The sequence below is a fragment of the Emys orbicularis genome, chromosome 21, assembly GCF_028017835.1.
Source record: "Emys orbicularis isolate rEmyOrb1 chromosome 21, rEmyOrb1.hap1, whole genome shotgun sequence".
In the NCBI taxonomy this organism is placed as follows: domain Eukaryota; kingdom Metazoa; phylum Chordata; order Testudines; family Emydidae; genus Emys; species Emys orbicularis.
In genome coordinates, this window is record NC_088703.1 from 9,089,588 (window position 1) to 9,111,337 (window position 21,750).

Genomic DNA, 21,750 nt, shown 5'->3' on the forward strand with positions numbered 1-21,750 from the left:
CACAGCTCTAGGAGATGTTAAAGGTTCAGGAGTAATTAGCTGAGATGGAAATTACCCTGAGTGATGGGGGGAGGAGCCCCACACTTCATAAAGGGATCCCAGGTTTCTACTGCCTCTGAGCGGCTGCAGGCTCCATTCGACCCCAAATCCCACAAATGGGATCTACGGTTACCCAGCACCCCATTGTGCTGTAGTGGGGCAGGGGGATCAGAGCGATCAGCGACGGGGAGGGTCTCTCACTGAGGCGCATGTACTGCTCCCTGCAGCGCAGGCCCTAAGTGCTGTGCTGGGGCACTGGGATAGCACAGACTGCGAGGGCAGAGCACCCCCTACTGAGCCCCCATCCCGCTCCCTGCAGCAAAGGCCTGTAGAACTGTGTGGGGGAAATGGGGTCAGCACTGATACCATGGGAAGAGCGACACTTACTGTGGCCCCCAACCGGCTCCCTGCAGTACAGGCCTTTAGCACCATGCTGGGGCACTAGGGTCAGCACTGATTCAGGCAGGCGAGCTGGGTCTGTGCTGAAAGCTTCCCAGCCCGATCCCTGCACCACCCACAGTGACGTGACGGAGGAGGGTTACCTGAGCACTCGACACCGGCATCTTCTCCATGGTGACAGTTATTGTCTCCCCAAGGCCGAGCCCTGCATTGGGAGAGGGCAGCTTCTGTCCCTGTGCAGTGAACATCATCCAGCCAGATATGGTCAGATCCTCGCCCAAACTGAGCTCTCCCAGGGGCTGATAACGCCGTCCCACAGCCCAGCTGCCTGCACACGACTCCAGCATCAGTTATGTCCCAGCTGTCATCACACACGGTTCCCCACTGCTGGTTGTGAAACACCTCGACTCTCCCAGCGCAGAGACTAGAACCATTAGCCAGTCGGATTGGAGCCTGCTCTGGAATGGCTGAGTCTGCAACTGGGCCAAGGGAATAAACACTCAGGGAAATTCCTTTGCATCTGATCACTAGTGACATTGGGGTACATAGCACCTCGGATCTGGTCAGTCTCTGCACATACCAATTGACCTGACACGGGCTCATTCTGCCCTACTAATATACAGCCACCTCTGGGGTGCGAACGGGCAGCTGAGAGACAGGCCATGAAAACACATGGGCTGTGTAGGCGAGGAAGTGAGGAAGAACCCTGTCTCAGTCACAGCAGTGGGGGATGTTAGAGGTTCAGGGGTAATTAGCTGAGATTGAAATCACTATGATGGGGGTAGGAGCCCCACACTTCATAAAGGGACCCATGGTTTCTATTTCTCCTGAGCGACTGCAGGCTCCATTCGACCCCAAATCCCACAAATGGGATCTACGGTTACCCTGTGCCCCATTGTGCTGTAGTGGGGCAGGGGAATCAGAGCGATCAGCGATGGGGAGGGTCTCTCATTGAGGCGCACGTACTACCTCCTGCAGCACAGGCCCTAAGTGCTGTGCTGGGGCATTGGGTTCAGCAATGACTGTGAGGGCAGGGCGTCCCCTAGTGAGTCCCCATCCCGCTCCCCAGAACACCCACAGTGATGGAGAGGCTTACCTGAGCACACAACACCGGCATCTTCTCCGTGGTTACAGTTATGGATTCCCCAAGGCCGAGCCCTGCAATTGGAGAGGGCAGCTTCTGTCCCTGTGCAGTGAACGTTATCCAGCCAGATGGGATCAGAGCCTCCTCCAAATCGAGCCCCCCCAGGGGCTGATAACGCCGTCCCACAGCCCAGCTGCCTGCACACAACTCTGGCCTCAGTTAAATCCCAGCTGTCATCACACACGGTTCCCCACAGCTGGTTGTGAAGCACCTCGACTCTCCCAGCGCAGCGACTCGGGCCGTTCACCAGTCGGAGCTGAGGCTGCTCTGAAATGCCTGAGTCTGCAAATGCCCCAAGGGAATAAACATTCACTCCATCTGATCACTGGTGACCCTGGGGAAAGTAGCACCTCCCACTAATGGCTGTGAACAGCCTCTGCAACTGCCTGTCAGGGGTTCACTCCCCACCACTGACATGCAGCCACCTCTGGAGTGGGACAGGGCAGCTGAGAGACCAGGCACACAAACTCATGGGCTGTGCAGGAGAGGGAGTGAGGAAGAACCTTGTCTCCAGTCACAGCTTTGGGGGATATTACAGGTTCAAGCTGACAATTAGCTGACATGGAAATCACCCAGAGTGTGGGGGGGAGGAGCCCCACACTTCATAAAGGGACCCCAGGTTTCTACTGCCCCTGAGCAGCTGCAGGCTCTTTTCAACCCCAAATCCCACACATGGGATCGACGGTTATAGAGCACCCCATTGTGCTGTAGTGAGGCAGGGGGATCAGAGCGATCAGCGATGGGGAGGGTCTCTCATTGAGGCGCACGTACTGCTCCCTGCAGCACAGGCCGTAACTGCTGTGCTGGGGCACTGGGGCCAGCACTGCCTTCAATGGGAGGACTTTACTCTTGAAACCACCACCCTGCCTCCTACAGCACAACAACCATCACCACCCTGGGACACTGGGGTCAGCACTAACTCCAGGGGGAAAGGCCCCTTGTGTGGTCCCCAAACTGCTCCCTACAGCACAGTCCCTTCACCCACATGGGGGTCAGCGCTGACTGCGAGGGCAGAGCAGTCTCTCAGGAGCCCGCACGCTGTCCCTACTGCACAGGCCTCTGGCACAGCACTGTTACATTGGGCTCTGAACTGACTGCCCCCTACTGACCTCCTACCCCACTCCCTGCAGCATCCACCGGGATGGAGGAGGGTTACCTGAGCACACAACACCGGCATCTTCTCCGTGGTGACAGTTATACTCTCCCCAAGGCCGAGCCCTGCATTCGGAGAGGGCAGCTTCTGTCCCTGTGCAGTGAACGTCATCCAGCCAGATGGGGTCAGATCCTCGCCCAAAGTGAGCCGCGCCTGGGGCTGATAACGCCGTCCCACAGCCCAGCTGCCTGCACACAACTCCGGCATCCTGTAGGTCCCAGTCATCATCACACACGGTTCCCCACTTCTGGTTGTGAAGCACCTCGACCCTCCCAGCGCAGCGACTCGGGCCGTTCACCAGTCGGAGCGAAGTCTGCTCTGAAATGCCTGAGTCTGCAAATGCCCCAAGGGAATAAACACTCAGGTAGGTTCCTGTGCATGTGATTGCTACTAACGCTGGGGAACTTAGCACCTCCCACTGACAGATCTGAACAGCCTCTAAACAGAGCTCCTGCCTGTCAAGGACTTACTCCCCACCTCTGATATGCAGCCACCTCTGGGGTGGAACAAGGCAGCTGAGAGACAGGACCCAGAAATTCATGGGCTGTGTAGGAGAGGAATTTATGAAGAACCCTGTCTCAAGTCACAGCTGTGGGGGATGTTACAGGTTCAGGCAAATTAGCTGAGATGTAAATCACCCGGAGTGACTGGGATAGGAACCACAACTTCAAAAAGGGATCCCCGAGTTGCTACAGGATCCATTCAATGCCAAATCCCACAAATGGGATCTATTGTTCCTCAGCGCCCCATTGTGCTGTAGCGGGGCAGGGGGATCAGAGCGATCAGCGACGGGGAGGGTCTCTCACTGAGGCGCACGTACTGCTCCCTGCAGCGCAGGCCCTAAGTGCGGCGCTGAGGCACTGGCTCAGCACTGACTGCGAGGGCAGAGCGCCCCCCACTGAGCCCCCATCCCGCTCCCTGCAGCACAGGCCTGTAGAACTGGGTGGGGGAAATGGGGTCAGTGCTGACACCGTGGGAAAAGCGACACTTACTGTGACCCCGAACCGGCTCCCTGCAGTACAGGCCCTTAGCACCATGCTGGGCCACTGGGGTCAGCGCTGACTCAGACAGGAGAGCTGGGTCTGTGCTGAAAGCTTCCCAGCCCGATCCCTACAGCACCCACAGTGAAGTGATGGAGGAGGGTTACCTGAGCACACAACACCGGCATCTTCTTCATGGGTACAATTACTGTCTCCCCAAGGCTTAGCCCTGCACTGGGAGAGGGCAGCTTCTGTCCCTGTGCAGTTGACAGTATCCAGCCAGATATGGTCAGATCCTGGCCCAAAGTGAGCTCCGGCAGGGGCTGATAACGCCGTCCCACAGCCCAGCTGCCTGCACACGACTGTGGCATCCTGTAGGTCCCAGCTGTCATTGCACACAGTTCCCCACTTCTTGTTATGAAACACCTCGACTCTCCCAGCGCAGCGACTCGAACCATTCACCAGCCGCAGCTGAGTCACTTCGGAGATGCCGGAGTCTGCAAACACCCAAGGGAATAAACACTCAGGGAGGTTCCTGGGCCTCTGATCTCTTCTGTTCCTGGGGAACGTAGCGCCTCCCGCCAACGGGTCTGACCGGTCTCTGCACACATCCACTGCCTGTCAAGGGCTCCCCACCACTGACCAGGCTAATCACTTGGGCAATGTTGAAGTTTGTCCACTCCCCTCCCAGCCAGCTGTCACCTAGTTATGCAGACTGGACTTCAGTCTGACCTACTGCTCCCACTAGAGCACTTAAAAAGATCATCCCCTGCACAGCTGGCAGGAACCTCCTGGGGAGCAGATTTACACCCTCACTCCTGGTGCTGGTATTCGCTCCAGTGTGATACTGTGCAGTACCGTGGGGCAGATGCTGGCATAAGCATCTTGGTGATTGTGAGCTCAGCACAGTCACCCGTGTCATTAATGGTTGCCTTAGCTTGACATCAGAATCGAATTTACATGTGCTGGCTCCATAGCTCCCTGAAAACGTCACCTAGAGTCCAGGAACAAACCATCCCGATATGTAGAAAGAATAGTAAATATGGCAGGTGACCAGCTTAGCTTAACAGTGAAATCCTTGCTGATCTTAAACACAAACAAGAAGCTTACAAGAAGTGGAAGATTGAACAAATAACCAGGGAGGAGTACAAAAATATTGCTCTGGCATGCAGGGGTGTAATCAGGAAGGCCAAATCACACTTGAAGTTGCAGCTAGCAAGGGATGTTAAGAGTAACAAGAAGGGTTTCTACAGGTATGTTAGCAACAAGAAGAAAGTCAAGGAAAGTGTGGGCCCCTTACTGAATGAGGGAGGCTACCTAGTGGCAGAGGATGTGGAAAAAGCTAATGTACTCAGTGCTTTTTTTGCCTCTGTCTTCACGAACAAGGTCAGCTCCCAGACTACTGCACTGGGCAGCACAGTATGGGGAGGAGGTGACCAGCCCTCTGTGGAGAAAGAAGTGGTTCAGGACTATTTAGAAAAGCTGGACAAGCACAAGTCCATGGGGCTGGATGCGCTGCATCCGAGGGTGCTAAAGGAGTTGGCGGATGTGATTGCAGAGCCATTGGCCATTATCTCTGAAAACTCATGGGGATCCGGAGAGGTCCCAGATGACTGGATAAAGGCTAACGTAGTGCCCATCTTTAAAAAAGGGAAGAAGGAGGATCCGGGGAACTAGAGGCCAGTCAGCCTCACCTCAGTCCCTGGAAAAATCATGGAGCAGGTCCTCAAAGAATCAATTTTGAAGCACTTAGAGGAAAGGAAAGTGATCAAGAACAGTCAGCATGGATTCACCAAGGGCAAGTCATGCCTGACTAACCTAATTGCCTTCTATGAGGAGATAACTGGGTCTGTGGATGAGGGGAAAGCAGTGGACGTCTTATTCCTTGACTTTAGCAAAGCTTTTGATATGGTCCCCCACAGTATTCTTGCCAGCAAGTTAAATAAGTATGGGCAGGATGAATGGACTATAAGGCCAATAGAAAGCTGGAAAGATCATTGGGGTTAACGGTTATTGATCAATGGCTCCATGTCTAGTTGGCAGCCGGTATCAAGCAGAGTGCCCTAAGGGTCGGTCTTGGGGCCGGTTTTGTGCAATATCTTCATTAATAATCTGGAGGATGGTGTGGATTGCATCTTCAGCAAGTTTGCAGATTACATTAAACTGGGAGGAGTGGTAGATATGCTGGAGGGATAGGATACAGGGGGACCTAGACAAATTAGAGGATTGGGCCAAAAGAAATCTGATGAGGTTCAACAAGGACAAGTGCAGAGTCCTGCACTTAGGATGGAAGAATCCCATGCACCGCTACAAACTAGGGACCGAGTGGCTAGGCAGCAGTTCTGCAGAAAAGGACCTAGGGGTTACAGTGAATGAGAAGCTGGATATGAGTCAACAGTGTGCCCTTGTTGCCAAGAAGGCTAACAGCATTTTGGGCTGTATAAGTAGGGGCATTGCCAGCAGATCAAGGGACATGATCATTCCCCTCTATTCGGCATTGATGAGGCCTCATCTGGAGTACTGTGTCAGTTTTGGGCCCCACACTACAAGAAGGATGTGGAAAAATTGGAAAGAGTCCAGCGGAGAGCAACAAAAATGATTAGGGGCCTGGAGCACATGACTTATGAGGATAGGCTGAGGGAACTGGGCATATTTAGTCTGCAGAAGAGAAGAATGAGGGAGGATTTGCTAGCTGCTTTCAACTACCTGAAAGGGGATTCCAAAGAGGATGGAGCTAGGCTGTTCTCAGAGGTAGCACATGACAGAACAAGGAGTAATGGTCTCAAGTTGCAGTGGGGGAGGTTTAGGTTGGATATTAGGAAAAACTATTTCACTAGGAGGGTGGTGAAGCACTGGATTGGGTTACCTAGGGAGGTGGTGGAATCTCCTTTCTTAGAGGTTTTTAAGGTCAGGCTTGACAAAGCCCTGCCTGGAATGATTTAATTGGTGATTGATCTTGCTTTGAGCAGGGGGTTGGACAAAATGACCTCCGGAGGTCCCTTCCAACCCTGATATTCTATGATTCTATGATCCCCCTTAGAACTGCCTGGAGCGCAGGGACGCCTGGCAGGAACCTGCTGCGCACCAGGCTGACAATGGTTCCAACCAGGGCAGAGGCAATGCACACTCCCTACAAGCAGGTTGGCCCCCTCCTGAAGCAAACACCTGCCCCTGCGGTTCCTCTTGACTTGCCACGACTGACTTGGCAACATCGTTTTGTGGCAGCCATTGCTGCACTTGTGTCTAGTGCTGCCAGCCCAGTACCAGTCTCAGATGAATGATGGCAAAGCTGGGCTGACAGCTGTGTCCCCACAGAGGGGCGGCAACTCTGGGATAGAGAGACTGGTGTGCTGATGGATTTTCAGAAGCCCTAACTTGTATCTCCCTATTTGCAACCTGGGACGCAGATCCTGGACTAGGCTTAACGGGCCCCTGACTGGACTGGCCAGAGGGACTGCTGCGATGCAGAAATTTGGCTTAGCTCGATCTTCTCAAGCAGCCGTTACATTTTCAAATTGCTATTGGAATTGAAATGAGAAGTAATAATACAACAACTAGAAGTGCCTGGGTTCTAGCCCAGGGTGTTCCATGGGCTCACAAAGTGACCTGGGGCAATCCTCTGTGTTTGGGTCCTTCTTCTATTAAGCCTGGATAATACCTACCCACCATTTCATATGGGTGTTGTTTTAAAATTAAGGTTTGCACAGAGCAGGGGAAAGGTAAATTGTTCTGGTAAATGATAGGTAACTTTTTTTAATAGTGGCTGAAGGTGTAAAAAGAATGGTAAGGAATGACCAGGGAATAAAGTGGGAGGATGAGAGAGGGCAAAGGTTAATGAAACAAGAGGTAGGGCAGCAATACAGACGGTCACACACGTGGTGGAGGGGAGCCCCATTAGAAGACTGGACCTTGAGGAGGCACAGTCAGATGGCTGAACAAGCTAGAGCAGGGATCGGCAACCATTGGCACGCGGTCTGTCAGGGAAATCCGCTGGCAGGCCAGGATGATTTGTTTACCTGCAGCATCCACAGGTTCGGCCGATCGCAGCTCCCACTGACCGCGGTTCGCCATTCCAGGCCAATGGGGGCTGCAGGAAGCGGCACAGGCTGAGGGATGTGCTGGCCGCCGCTTCCCACAGCCCCCATTGGCCTGGAGCAGCGAACCATGGCCAGTGGGAGCTGCGATCGGTCGAACCTGCGGACACTGCAGGTAAACAAACCGGCCCGGCCTGGCCCGGCCCGGCCTGCCAGAGGCTTTCCCTAATGGGCCGTGTGCCAAAGGTTGCCCATCCCTGAACTAGAAGTGAGCAAGGTTGGAATGAGCTCTCCCCTAACACCTAGTGATGAGCTGGGAAGGGGAAAAGGCTTCAGGACCAGACAGTATTTACATGAACACACCCATTCTACCTAGGTATCCAGCAGGTATCCAGCAGACAGAGCTGTGTTGGCTGGTGTTGGGTTACAAATCACTGGAGTACTGAATACAGGGGCAATGAAATGTTGTTATCCTGATTGTCTGAGTAAAGGGCAGCAGAACAGTGCTTAGCCTGCCCTGACTGAGGGGTCACCCACAACTGAACTGAACTCATTAACCAGGGGGCTCAGACACCAGACCCCTATCAAGAGTGAGAGGGGGTGGAGATGGGTGTTCCTGCTGAGGGGTGTGGGCGCTGTGTAAGGGGTCTAGGCATGGTTCAATCTGCCCCTCCCCCCAAAGATAGAGTTAATTAAGGCTCCATTAGGAGTCTTTTTGGTTTCAGTGATCACTAGAGCTGAAATGACCTGCTGTGAGACAGTGTTTTTGCCCAGCTGCTTCAGCACTGAGGTTTCCCCACTAAGAGCTGACAGTCACTGAGAGCTGGGTGGAGCCTCAAGAGAGCGGCCTGCAGAGGTCACAGTAGAGCGGCCGGGGGCAGCAGAAGGTGAGGGTGAGCAGAGTGGTGAAATGCTAAGGGAAATTAGAGAGGCTATCAAAATTAAGAACCCAATAATAGTGGGGGATTTCAATTATCCCCATATTGACTGGGAACATTTCACTTCAGGACGAAATGCAGAGATAAAATTTCTTGATACTTTAAATGACTGCTTCATGGAGCAGCTGGTACGGGAACCCACAAGGGGAGAGGCAACTCTAGATTTAATCCTGAGTGGAGCGCAGGAGCTGGTCCAAGAGGTAGCTATAACAGGACCGCTTGGAAATAGTGACCATAATACAATAGCATTCAACATCCCTGTGGTGGGAAGAACATCTCAACAGCCCAACACTGTGGCATTTAATTTTAAAAGGGGGAACTATGCAAAAATGAGGGGGTTAGTTAAACAGAAGTTAAAAGGTACAGTGACTAAAGTGAAATCCCTGCGAGCTGCGTGGGCGCTTTTAAAAGACACCATAATAGAGGCCCAACTTCAATGTATACCCCAAATTAAGAAACACAGTAAAAGAACTAAAAAAGAGCCATCGTCGCTTAACAACCATGTAAAAGAAGCAGTGAGAGATAAAAAGACTTCCTTTAAAAAGTGGATGTCAAATCCTAGTGAGGCAAATAGAAAGGAGCGTAAACACTGCCAAATTAAGTGCAAGAATGTAATAAGAAAAGCGAAAGAGGAGTTTGAAGAACGGCTAGCCAAAAACTCCAAAGGTAATAACAAAATGTTTTTTAAGTATATCAGAAGCAGGAAGCCTGCTAAATAACCAGTGGGGCCCCTCGATGATCGAGATACAAAAGGAGCACTTAAAGACGATAAAGTCATTGCGGAGAAACTAAATGGATTCTTTACTTCAGTCTTCACAGCTGAGGATGTTAGGGAGATTCCCAATCCTGAGCCAGCTTTTGTAGGTGACAAATCTGAGGAACTGTCACGGATTGAAGTGTCACTAGAGGAGGTTTTGGAATTAATTGATAAACTTAACATTAACAAGTCACCGGGACCAGATGGCATTCACCCAAGAGTTCTGAAAGAACTCAAATGTGAAGTTGCGGAACTATTAACTAAGGTTTGTAACCTGTCCTTTAAATCGGCTTCTGTACCCAATGACTGGAAGTTAGCTAATGTAACGCCAATATTTAAAAAGGGCTCTAGAGATGATCCCGGCAATTACAGACCGGTAAGTCTAACGTCGGTACCAGGCAAATTAGTCGAAACAATAGTTAAGAATAAAATTGTCAGACACATAGAAAAACATAAACTGTTGAGCAATAGTCAACATGGTTTCTGTAATGGGAAATCATGTCTTACTAATCTATTAGAGTTCTTTGAAGGGGTCAACAAACATGTGGACAAGGGGGATCCAGTGGACATAGTGTACTTAGATTTCCAGAAAGCCTTTGACAAGGTCCCTCACCAAAAGCTCTTAAGTAAAGTAAGTTGTCATGGGATAAAAGGGAAGGTCCTTTCATGGATTGAGAACTGGTTAAAAGACCGGGAACAAAGGGTAGGAATTAATGGTAAATTCTCAGAATGGAGAGGGGTAACTAGTGGTGTTCCCCAAGGGTCAGTCCTTGGACCAATCCTATTCAACTTATTTATAAATGATCTGGAGAAAGGGGTAAACAGTGAGGTGGCAAAGTTTGCAGATGATACTAAACTGCTCAAGATAGTTAAGACCAAAGCAGATTGTGATGAACTTCAAAAAGATCTCACAAAACTAAGTGATTGGGCAACAAAATGGCAAATGAAATGTAATGTGGATAAATGTAAAGTAATGCACATTGGAAAAAATAACCCCAACTATACATACAATATGATGGGGGCTAATTTAGCTACAACAAGTCAGGAAAAAGATCTTGGAGTCATTGTGGATAGTTCTCTGAAGATGTCCGCGCAGTGTGCAGAGGCGGTCAAAAAAGCAAACAGGATGTTAGGGATCATTAAAAAGGGGATAGAGAATAAGACTGAGAATATATTATTGCCCTTATATAAATCGATGGTACGCCCACATCTCGAATACTGCGTACAGATGTGGTCTTCTCATCTCAAAAAAGATATACTGGCACTAGAAAAGGTTCAGAAAATGGCAACTAAAATGATTAGGGGTTTGGAACGGGTCCCATATGAGGAGACATTAAAGAAGCTAGGACTCTTCAGCTTGGAAAAGAGGAGACTAAGGGGGGATATGATAGAGGTATATAAAATCATGAGTGATGTGGAGAAAGTGGATAAGTAAAAGTTATTTACTTATTCCCATAATACAAGAACTAGGGGTCACCAAATGAAATTAATAGGCAGCAGGTTTAAAACAAATACAAGGAAGTTCTTCTTCACGCAGCGCACAGTCAACTTGTGGAACTCCTTACCTGAGGAGGTTGTGAAGGCTAGGACTATAACAGCGTTTAAAAGAGAACTGGATAAATTCATGGTGGTGAAGTCCATTAATGGCTATTAGCCAGGATGGGTAAGGAATGGTGTCCCTAGCCTCTGTTTGTCAGAGGATGGAGATGGATGGCAGGAGAGAGATCACTTGATCATTGCCTGTTGGTCCACTCCCTCTGGGGCACCTGGCATTGGCCACTGTCGGTAGACAGGATACTGGGCTAGATGGACCTTTGGTCTGACCCGGTACGGCCGTTCTTATGTTCTTATGGTGAGTGGCTGGCAGAGCAGCTGCCACCAGAGCCAGCACCCAGACAGAAGAGCGAGCCAGGCGCTCTCCTCCCCGCCCCCATGGTGGGAGGTGCAGTCACACAGGCGCACCTCTGAACTCTGGGTCTTCACTAACCAAGGACAACCAGTGTGAGTGGGATGCGGTGGAGGGAGAAGGGAGGGGAACCTTAAAGGAATTTTGGGTTGCTGGACTCTAGAACCTGAGGCAAGACACTGCCCAGTGTACTCTGGGATAGGTGTTTTGCTCATGGTTTTACCTATTTCCGGTGTTTTCCCAAGTTAATGCTGGGTTACTTCCCTCCTTTTATTAAAAAGTTTCTTTTCTGCACTGAGACTCTGTGCTTGCGAGAGGGGAAGCTTTGCCTCGTAGAAGCACCCAGGGGGTGGTGTGTAATAGTCTCAGGTTACTGGCTGGGAACTCAAGCAAGTTCTGTAGTATTGCTGAAAAGGAACACCTAGAATCCTAGATATTGAATCCAGCCCTGGTCGCTGCTGACTCCACCTGGCAGAAGGGTTACATAGATATCGACTTGTGAAATACGCAAAAGAAGACGACTCCCCCCACTGACATGCAGCCACTTCTGGGGTAGGACAGGGCAGCTGAGAAACAGGACAGGGAAATATTTAGGCTGTGCAGGACAGGAAGTGTCCTGTGTCCAGCTGTTGGGGAAGTTACAGGTTCAGGGCTAATTCCCTGAGATGGAAATCTGCCGGAACACAGTGATTAGGAACCGGACACTTGAGAAATTGGACCTAGATTTTTTGTTTGAGTGAGCGGCTGCAGGCTCCGTTGACACCAAATCCAACCAGTGGAAGCTGCAGTTATCCAGGTCCCCATTGCGTCGCAGAGGAGTCTGGCCCAGGGATAACTAAACGCCAACTGGCAGAGGGCACAGGGATACCTAGAGTTATACAGGGATCCCCTGGATGAGATATATGCACAATAGCTCACCAGAGGTGTTTTGTGAGGTCTCTACCAAGAGCCAGCAGCCCGCTGGTCGACCTAACGGGAGCAAGATGTTTGTATGGGACATAGTTGAAGAGAGATGTAAAATACAGAATATGAGGCTCCAGAAGTGCTGAAGTGAAGCTTGTCACCTGCGCCATGGCAATCCCTTCAGTTGAGCCAATCAGCACATAGAACAAAGCACATCTGAGGAGACAGGCTGTATTCACTGTCTGGGCACAGTGGGGGCCTGAGAATTTACAAAGACAAAGGACCCTGAGCACAAGTCTCCGAAGAGAGACCTCCTCTGGGAAGAGAGAATGGTCTGTACCTACAAAGAAAGAGGAGAGGGGACAAGAGATCCCTTTCAACCAGGAGGCGTCTGACAGCGTTTGTCTCAGGAACAGGAGATCACAGCCAAGCCTGGAGTAAAACCCTGGAAGGACTGTGGGGTGAGTGTTGCTCTACCAGACAGAAAAATATCTCGTTCAATGAGTCTAGGCTCTAGTCAGCGTGGTATGATTTTATTGGCCATGGAACCATTTCTTTCCAACCCTTCTCCTTGGTACCCCTCAAATCTCTACTCTCTGTGTAATCACTTGTCCTTGGTGTGACTATGAAGTGATCTCAGGCTGTGCGTTGATTGGGGCAGAGATGGGAGGTGGAAATGGTCAGATGGGGGCCCTGTTCCTTTGGGAGCAGTGGATCTGTGAGTGCTGTGAATGCCCAGTGGGACAGGGGCTGGGCGCTGCAGGGAGACACGTGGAGGGCTGGGGGTGGAATGTGCCTATTGCCAACCTGGAGAGAGGCCACTCCGCGAGGCCTAGAGGGCACGGCTTGTGTGGCCTGTGGCTGCGGGAGTTGGAGAGCGGCCCCCCAGCGGGCACAGACAAGGCTTCCTCATGTTAGGGGGCCATGGCACCACACTGGGGCCTTAGGACCAGCACAACTGCAAAGGGAGAGCGCCCCCTACTGACACCCAGCCCTCCTCCCTGCAGCACAGGCCCCTTGTCCCCGTACTGGGTCACAGGGGCCAGCACTGACTTCAAGGGGAGAGCGCAGGGCCGGCTCCAGGCACCAGCAAACCAAGCAGGGGCTTGGAGTGGCACATTTTCAGGGGCGGCATTTCAGCCAGCCTCTTTTTTTTTTTTTTTTTGGCGCTTGGGCGGCAAAAGCCTAGAGCCGGCCCCGGCAGCAGCAGCACGTCCTGCACCGGGGGCACCCTGGGGCCACTGCAGTTTGCGTCTGGGAGCAGCGCCCGCACCTTATGGCCGGGCGGGCTCTAAGCGTGGGACACTCGGGCTGGGGGACTGCCCCTCGGGGCACACGGAGCCGCCTGCAGGTGCCGCAGGGTTGCCGCCCCCCCAGCGCCGCAGCAGGGGCTGGGCAAAGCAGCCAGAGCCACCCAGGGACTGTGGCAGGGCGGCCAGGAGCAGCAGCAGCAGCGGGGCCGTAGAGGGCAGGGTGATGCTGTGCGGGGCCCGCGTCCCACTCTCCGGGGCTCTGCTCCCTTTGGGGCTGCCCTGCCCCAGCTCCTCAGCCCCCTGCCGGGACAGTCCCCCGGCTCTGTCCTCCCCAGCCACGGCCGGTCCTGGAGGCGGGAGCCCCGGCTTGAGGGACCCTGGGCTGAGGCGCGGCCCGGGAGCCCCGCTGCTTACCACGACCCTGCCAGCGCTGGACTGGCTGAAGGCAAGGGGGGAGCAGGCAGAGTCAGCGCTGGTGGGGGGAAGCCCAGCGCTGGGGTGGCATGCGGTGCGCGTGGGGTGGGGGGGAGAGCCCAGAGTTGGGGTGGCAGGGGGTGCAGGTGGGGTGGGATGGGGGGGAGAGCCCAGAGTTTGGGCGGCAGAGGGTGTGGGTGGGGTGGGGTGGGGTGGGGGGGAGAGCCCAGGGTTGGGGCGGCAGAGGGTGCGGGTGGGGTGCGGGGGAGAGCCCAGGGTTGGGGTGGCAGGGGGTGAGGGTGGGGGCGGAGAGCCCAGGGCTGGGGTGGGGGGCAGCCAAAACATTTTTTGATTGGGGTGGCAATAAACCTAGAGCCAGCCCTGGGAGAGCGTCCCCTACTGAGCCCCCATGCCGCTTCCTGCAGCACAGGCCTATAGATCTTCACAGGGGAATTAGGGTCATCACATCATGTGAGAGGAGAGCGCCCCCTACTGGAACCGCCATATTGCTCCCTGAAGCATAGGCCCCAAGCACCATGCTGGGGTTAGTAATGGCTGTGAGGGGACAATGCCCCGTAATGAGCTTCCCACCCTGCTCCCTGCAACACGCACAGTGATGGATGAGGGTTACCTGCGCAAATAACACCAGCATCTTCTCCATGGTGACAGTTACTGTCTCCCCAAGGCCGAGCCCTGCATTCGGAAAGGCCAGTTTCTGTCCCTTTGCACTGAACATCGTCCAGCCAGATACGGTCAGTTCCTTGCCCAAATCGACCCCCTCCTGGGGCTGATAACGCCGTCCCGCAGCCCAGCTGCCTGCACACGACTCCAGCATCAGTTATGTCCCAGCTGTCATCACACACGGTTCCCCACTGCTGGTTGTGAAGCACCTCGACCCTCCCAGTGCAGCGATTTGGGCCGTTCACCAGTTGGAGCTGATTTACTTCTGAAATGCCTGAGTCTGCAAATACCCCAAGAGAATAAACACTCAGGGAGGTTCCTGTGCATCTGATCAGTAGTGATGCTGGGGAACGTAGCACCTCCCACTGACGTGTCTGAACAGCCTCCACACACAGCTACCGCCTATCAGGGTTTCACTCCCCACCACTGATATGCAGCCACTGCTGGGGTGCAGCTGAGAAACAGGCAAGAGAAATCTGGCCCAGTCATTTAGGGAGGACAGGGGGAAGAATTCTGCATCCATTCACAATGGTGCCAAATGTTACAGGTTTATGGCTCATCAGCTAAGACACTAATTGGCCAGTGGGTTTAGGGGCCTGATGCTTGACAAAGTGACCCAGGGTCCCTACTCCTTGGGAATGGCTGCAGCCTCCATCTGACACTGAATCTGATCAGCGGGATTCATAGATTCCCAAGGTCCAAAGTGCCCACTGTGACCAGCTAGTCTGACCTCCTGGGTAGCACAGGCCAGAGACCTGCCCCAGAGTAATTCCTAGGGCAGACCTTTCAGACACATCCAATCTTGATTTAAAAATTGCCAGTGAGGGAGGATCCCCCACAGCCCTTGGAAAGATGTTCCAACAGTTAATAATCTCATTGATACAAATTTGCACTTTATCCGTAATCTAAATTTGTCTCTCTTGAACTTCCAGCCATTGGATCTTATTAATCACTTGCCTGTAAGATTAAAGTGTCTTTTATGATCACATTTCTGTTCTTCATGATGGTAATTACAGACTGTGGTCAAGTGACCCCTTCACCTTCTCTTTGTTAAACTAAACAGATTGAGCTGCTTGGGTCTATCACCCCAAGGAAGGTTTCCAAATCATAAAACACCAGGACTAGAAGGGATCTCAGGAGGTCATCTAGTCCCACCCCTTACTCAAAGAAGGACCAATCCCCAGACAGATTTTTACTCCAGTTCCCTAAATAGCCCCCTCAAGGATTGAACTCACAACTCTAAGCTTAATAGGCCAATGCTCAAACCACTGAGCTATCCATCCCCTCAATCAAATGATCCTTTGATCATTCTCATGGCTCTTCTCTGAACCCTCTTAAATTTATCAACATCCTTCCTGAATTGTGGGCACCAGAACTGGACACAAGATTCCAGCAGCGTTCGCACCAGCACCAACTACAGAGGTAAAATAACCTCTCTACAGCTACTCGAGATTCCCCTGTGTGTGCATCCCAGGATTGCATTAGCCATTTTGGTCACAGAGTCACACTGGGAGCTCCTGTTCAGCTGATTATCCACCCCCCACCCCCAAATCTCTCTCAGAGTTACTGTTTCCCAGGAGATTGTCCCCCCTCCTGGAAGTGCGGCCTGTGTTCTGTGTTCCTAGATGTATCATTGAGTTATCATGTACAATGTCAATTTTGCATCATTCTCGTGCAGTGCCAAGTCAAATGCCTTACAGGAATCTAGAGCAGTAGTGGGCAAACTATGGCCTGCAGGCAGGATCCGGCCCCTCAGGGCTTTGAATCCGGCCTGCGGGATTGCCACCCCCGTGGCGCCGTGGGCCCCGCGCCGCTCCCAGAAGCGGCCGAGTGAGGGTAGGGGTCAGAGGGCTCCATGCGCAGCCCTCACCTGTGGATTCCACACTTGAAGCTCCCATTGGCCATGGTTCCCCGTTCCTGGGAGCAGGGCGGGCCCAGGGCAGGCAGGGAGCCTGCCTTAGTGGTGCCACGCCGCTGCTACTCTGAAGCCGCTCCAGGTAAGCGGCGCCAGGCCAGAGCCCGCACTCCAAACCCCTCCCGCATCCTGCACCCCAACCCCCTGCGCTGAGCTCCCTGCTGCATCCCACACCCCACCTGCACCCCAACCCCCTGCACTGAGCCCCCTGCTGCATCCCATACCCCAGCTGCACCCCAACCCCCTCTCCTGACAAGCTTTGGTGCTCACACAGAGCTCTTCTTCAGGTCTGGGCTCGGTGTGGTTGGAAAGCTTGTCTCTCTCACCAACAGAAGTTGGTCCAATAAAAGACATTTCCTCACCCACCTTGTCTCTCTCGTATCCTGGGATCGACATGGCTGCAACTACACTGCATACAAAAATGGCAGATGTCTAAGCACATCAAGGCTATTCCCTCCCATCTCATCAGAATAAGACACCAAGTGAGTCTGACTAGAACTCACTGGTCACAGAGTGCCCACAGTGCTGTAGTTGGTGGGGGGGATCAGAGTGAGCAGAGGGGCTCTCACAGCGATGTATACACCTCAGCCTGCAGCACGGTGCCCTAGCACCACGCTGGGGCATTGGGGTCAGCACTGACTCTGAGAGAGGGCAGCCCCCTCCTGTGGTCCCCAAACTGCTCCCTGCAGAAAGGCCCTTAGATGTGACCTGGGGCCTTGTGGTTACACATAAATCTGCAAGGAGAGCAGCCAAGCTGAGCCCCAGCCCCACTCCCTGCAGCACAGCCTTTTGCATCAGGTGGTGCATTAGGGTCAGGACTCACTGTGAGGGGAGAGCACCTCAGTGAGTCCCCAAACTGCTTTTCACATGGGCATGACGAAGGAGGGTTACCTGAGCACACAACACCGGCATCTTCTCTGTGGTGACAGTTATGGTTCCCCCAAGGCAGAGCCCTGCATTCGGAGAGGGCAGCTTCGGTCCCTGTGCAGTTAACCTCATCCAGCCAAATTGGCCCAGATCCTTGTCCAAATCGACCCCCTCCTGGGGCTGATAACGCTGTGCCACAGCCCAGCTGCCTGCACACGACTCCGGCATCGGTTATGTTCCAGCTGTCATCACACACGGTTCCCCACTGCTGGTTGTGAAGCACCTCGACCCTCCCAGCGCAGCGACTTGGGCTGTTCACCAGTCGCACCTCAGCCAGGTGTGGAAGGGCTGAGTCTGCAAACACCCCAAGGGAGTAGTCAGAGAGATTCCTGTGCATCTTATCCCTCCCACTGACAGGTCGAAACAGCCTCAGCACACAGTGACTGACCAACAAGGGCTCACTCCCCACCACAGACATGCTACTACCTCTGGGGTGGAACAGGGCAGCTGAGAGACAGGCTACAGAAAGCTGGCCCAGTAGTTTAGGCAGGAAATGGGGAAGAATTTGTCTTTCTCAGTTACTGCAGGTCTGAAACTTAGGCCTATGAGATTGCCCAAGTAGAGCATAATGTGTCACTGCAGCCAATGGCCCACCAGCAGAGGCCACACCTGCTGACTCATCATAGTCAGGTAACTAGCAGCAGACTGTTGATTGGACACCTTCAGGTACAGAGATTCCTGTTCCCGTTTTACCCCTTATCTGAACAACCCGTTGCTAGGCCGGCTGCTGGCCAGATGCCTGGGACCAGCCCAAGTTCCTGATCCTTGTTCCTGACTCCTGCTTCCTCATCCAGTTACTGTTCCTTGCTCCTGTTACCATCCCTTGTTCCTGACGCTTATTGCCTGGCTCAGGGAGCAGTGTATGTCTCACAGGGACACAGCACACCCTGCAGCACAGCCCCCCAGCACCTCACTAGGGCACTGGGGTCAGCACTGACTCAGACAGGAAAGCAGGGACTGTGCTGAAAGCTTCCCAGCCTGTTCCAGGCAGCACCCCCAGATACGTGAGAGAGGAGGGTTACCTGAGCAAACAACACCGGCATCTTCTCCGTGGTGACAGTTATTGTTTCCCCAAGGCTGAGCCCTGCATTCTGTGAGGGTAGCTTCTGTCCCTGTACAGTTAATGTCGTCCAGCCAGATGGTGTCAGATCCTCTCCCAAAGTGAGCCCCCCCTAGGGCTGATAACGCCGTCCCACAGCCCAGCTGCCTGCACACGACTCCAGCATCAGTTAGGTTCCAGCCATCATCACACACGGTTCCCCACTGATGGTTGTGAAGCACCTCGACTCTCCCAGCGCAGCGATTGGGGCCGTTCACCAGCTGGAGAGGACCTGGGTCTGGAATGACGAAGTCTGCAAATGCAATAAACACTCTAGGAGATTCCTGTACATCTGATCACAAGTGATGCTGATGAATGTATCACCTACCACTGATGGGAGTGACTGGCCTCCTCACACAGCCACTGCATGTCAAGGGCTCAGTCCCCACCACTGACATGCTGCCACTTCGGGGTGGGACAGGGCGGCTGAGAGTCAGGGTACAGAAATATGGTGACTGTGCATGACTGGAACTAGGGGGAAAGATTTGCCTAGTCAGAGCTGCGGGGGATGTTACAGGTTCAGGGGTAATTATCTGTGGTGCAAATTATCCAGCATGGTTGTGCTAGGAACCCAACTCTTGACAAAGTGACCCGAGTTTCTAGTCCCCAGGAGCAGCTGCAAGCTCTGTTTGACACCAAGTCCCACAGCTGGGATCCATGCTTCCCCAGCACCCCATTGTGCCAGAAGGGCGGGAGATCAGAGCGATCAGAGCAGGGAGGGGGCCTCTCACTGTGCCCCACACACCACCCTCTGCAGCTCACACCCCCTAGCTCAACTCCGGGGAATTGTGAGCATCACTGACTGTGAGGAGAGAGCCCCATACCCTGCAGCACAGACCTTTTGTCAGCCAGCGGGAGGACTGGGGTCAGCCCAGACTGCTAGGGGAGAGCGCCCCCTACTGTGTTCCCAACCTGCTCCCTTCAGTACAGGCCCATAGCACAATGCTGGGGCACAGGAACTCAGATGGGGAACCAGGGGCTACACTGAAAGCTTCCTAATCCACTCCCTGCAGCACCCACCATGACAGAAGAGATGAGGCTTACCTGAGCACACAACACCAGCATCTTCTATGTGGTGACAGTTATTGTCTCCCCAAGGCCGAGCCCTGCATTCGGTGAGGGCAGCTTCTGTCCCTGTGCAGTTAACCTCATCCAGCCAGATAATGTCAGAACTTCTCCCAAAGTGAGCCCCGCCTGGGGCTGATAACGCCGTCCCACAGCCTAGCTGCCTGCACACGACTCCAGCATCAGTTATGTCCCAGCTGTCATCACACACGGTTCCCCACTGCTGGTTGTGAAGCACCTCGACTCTCCCAGCGCAGCGACTTGGGCCGTTCACAAGTCGGAGTTGAGCCACTTCTGAAATGCCTGAGTCTGCAAACACCCCAAGGGAATAAACACTCAGGGAGGTTCCTGTGCATGTGATCACTAGTGACAATGGAGAATGTAGCGCTTCCCACTTACAGGTCCACACAACAGATACCCATCAAGGGCTCACTCCCCACCACTGACATGCTGTCACCTCTGGGGTGAATCAGGGCAGCTGAGAGACATGCTAGGCAAAGTTGGCCCAGCTGTTTATACAGGAAATTGGAAAGAATTAGGCATCTCCCATGCACTACATGTCTCAAACCCAGGTCCACGACGTTGCCGAACTACAGCCTTACCCGTCACATCATGGTGAAATGAGGGAATAGTAGCTAATGGTCCACCAGCAGAGGCCCACCCACCACAGGCAGGTGACTAGAAGCAGACTGCTGATTGGACACCTCCAGGTGTAAAGCTTCCTGTTCCCATCCTACCCCTTGTCTGAGCAACTCGTTTCTAAGGCTGCTGCTGGCCAGACCCCAGGGACCAGGTTCCTGCCTCCTCGCCCGGTTCCCGCTCCTTCCTCCCATTACCACCCCTTGTTCCTGGCTCCTGCTGCCTGGCCCTGTGCCTGCTCCTTGCTCCCATTACTGCCCCTGGTTCCTGCTTCCTCAGCCTAATTCCAGAGACCAACTCTGACTGTGGCTTGACCTTGGACAAGGCTTCAGACTCTGTTTCTGGCTGTCATATTTTGTGTGATTTCCAACCGTGATCCCGATGCCACCTTGTCTTTGACCACTAGGCCACACTGCCGTGTTACTGGCCCTGACAATGTCCAATCCCATCTACGCCAAGGGTAACATTAGTTAAGTTGCCAATTTCCCGGGACACTGGGGTCAGGAGCCTGATGCTTGGCAAAGTGACCCAGGGTTCCCAGTGAACAGCTACAGGCTCCAGCTGTCACTGAATCTGACTGGGGGGACCAATGGCTACAGAGTGCCAGACTGTGCCATAGCTTGGCACTGGAACTGGAGCGGGCAGAGACGGCGGAAGGTCTCTCACAGGGACACATACACCTCTCCCTGCAGCACAGCCCTCCCAGCACCTCGCTGAGACACTGGGCTCAGCACTGGCTCAGACAGGGAAGCAGGGACTATGCTGAAACCTTCCCAGCCTGTTCCAGGAAGCAGTCCCAGTGATGTGACAGAGGAGGGTTACCTGAGCACACAACACCGGCATCTTCTCTGTGGTGACAGTTATTGTCTCCCCAAGGCCGAGCCCTGCATTCGGTGAGGGCAGCTTCTGTCCCTGTGCAGTTAACCTCATCCAGCCAGATAATGTCAGAACTTCTCCCAAAGTGAGCCCCGCCTGGGGCTGATAACGCCGTCCCACAGCCTAGCTGCCTGCACACGACTCCAGCATCAGTTAAGTCCCAGCCATCATCACACACAGTTCCCCACTGATGGTTATGAAGCACCTCGACTCTCCCAGCGCAGCGATTGGGGCCGTTCACCAGTTGGAGAGGACCTGGGTCTGGAATAATCGAGTCTGCAAATGCAATAAATACTCAAGGAGATTCCTGTGCGTCTGATCACAAGTGATGCTGATGACTGTATTGCCTACCACTGATGCGTGTGACTGGCCTCCTGACACAGCCACTGCATGTCAAGGGCTCAGTCCCCACCGCTGACATGCTGCCACTTCTGGGGTGGCACTGGGCAGCTGAGAGTCAGGGCACAGAAATATGGTGACTGTGCATGACAGGAAGTAGGGGGAATGTTTGTCCAGTCAGAGCTGTGGGGGACGTTACAAGTTCAGGAGTAATTATCTGTGGGGCAAATTGTCCTGCATAGTTGAGCTATTAGCCCAACTCTTGACAAAGTGACCTGGGTTTCTAGTC

The 21,750-nt window shown here is 53.3% G+C and overlaps 1 protein-coding gene across 1 annotated transcript in view; it reads right to left on the reverse strand.

The window, feature by feature from the left end:
* Positions 1 to 21,750, reverse strand: part of LOC135892884 (deleted in malignant brain tumors 1 protein-like) — a 59,912-nt gene that overhangs the window by 33,673 nt on the left and 4,489 nt on the right. The window contains 9 exon segments of the mRNA XM_065420653.1: positions 582 to 911; positions 1,535 to 1,864; positions 2,739 to 3,062; positions 3,883 to 4,212; positions 14,552 to 14,866; positions 17,408 to 17,737; positions 18,466 to 18,795; positions 19,587 to 19,916; positions 21,069 to 21,398. Of these exon segments, the coding sequence (XP_065276725.1) occupies positions 582 to 911; positions 1,535 to 1,864; positions 2,739 to 3,062; positions 3,883 to 4,212; positions 14,552 to 14,866; positions 17,408 to 17,737; positions 18,466 to 18,795; positions 19,587 to 19,916; positions 21,069 to 21,398 (2,949 nt within the window).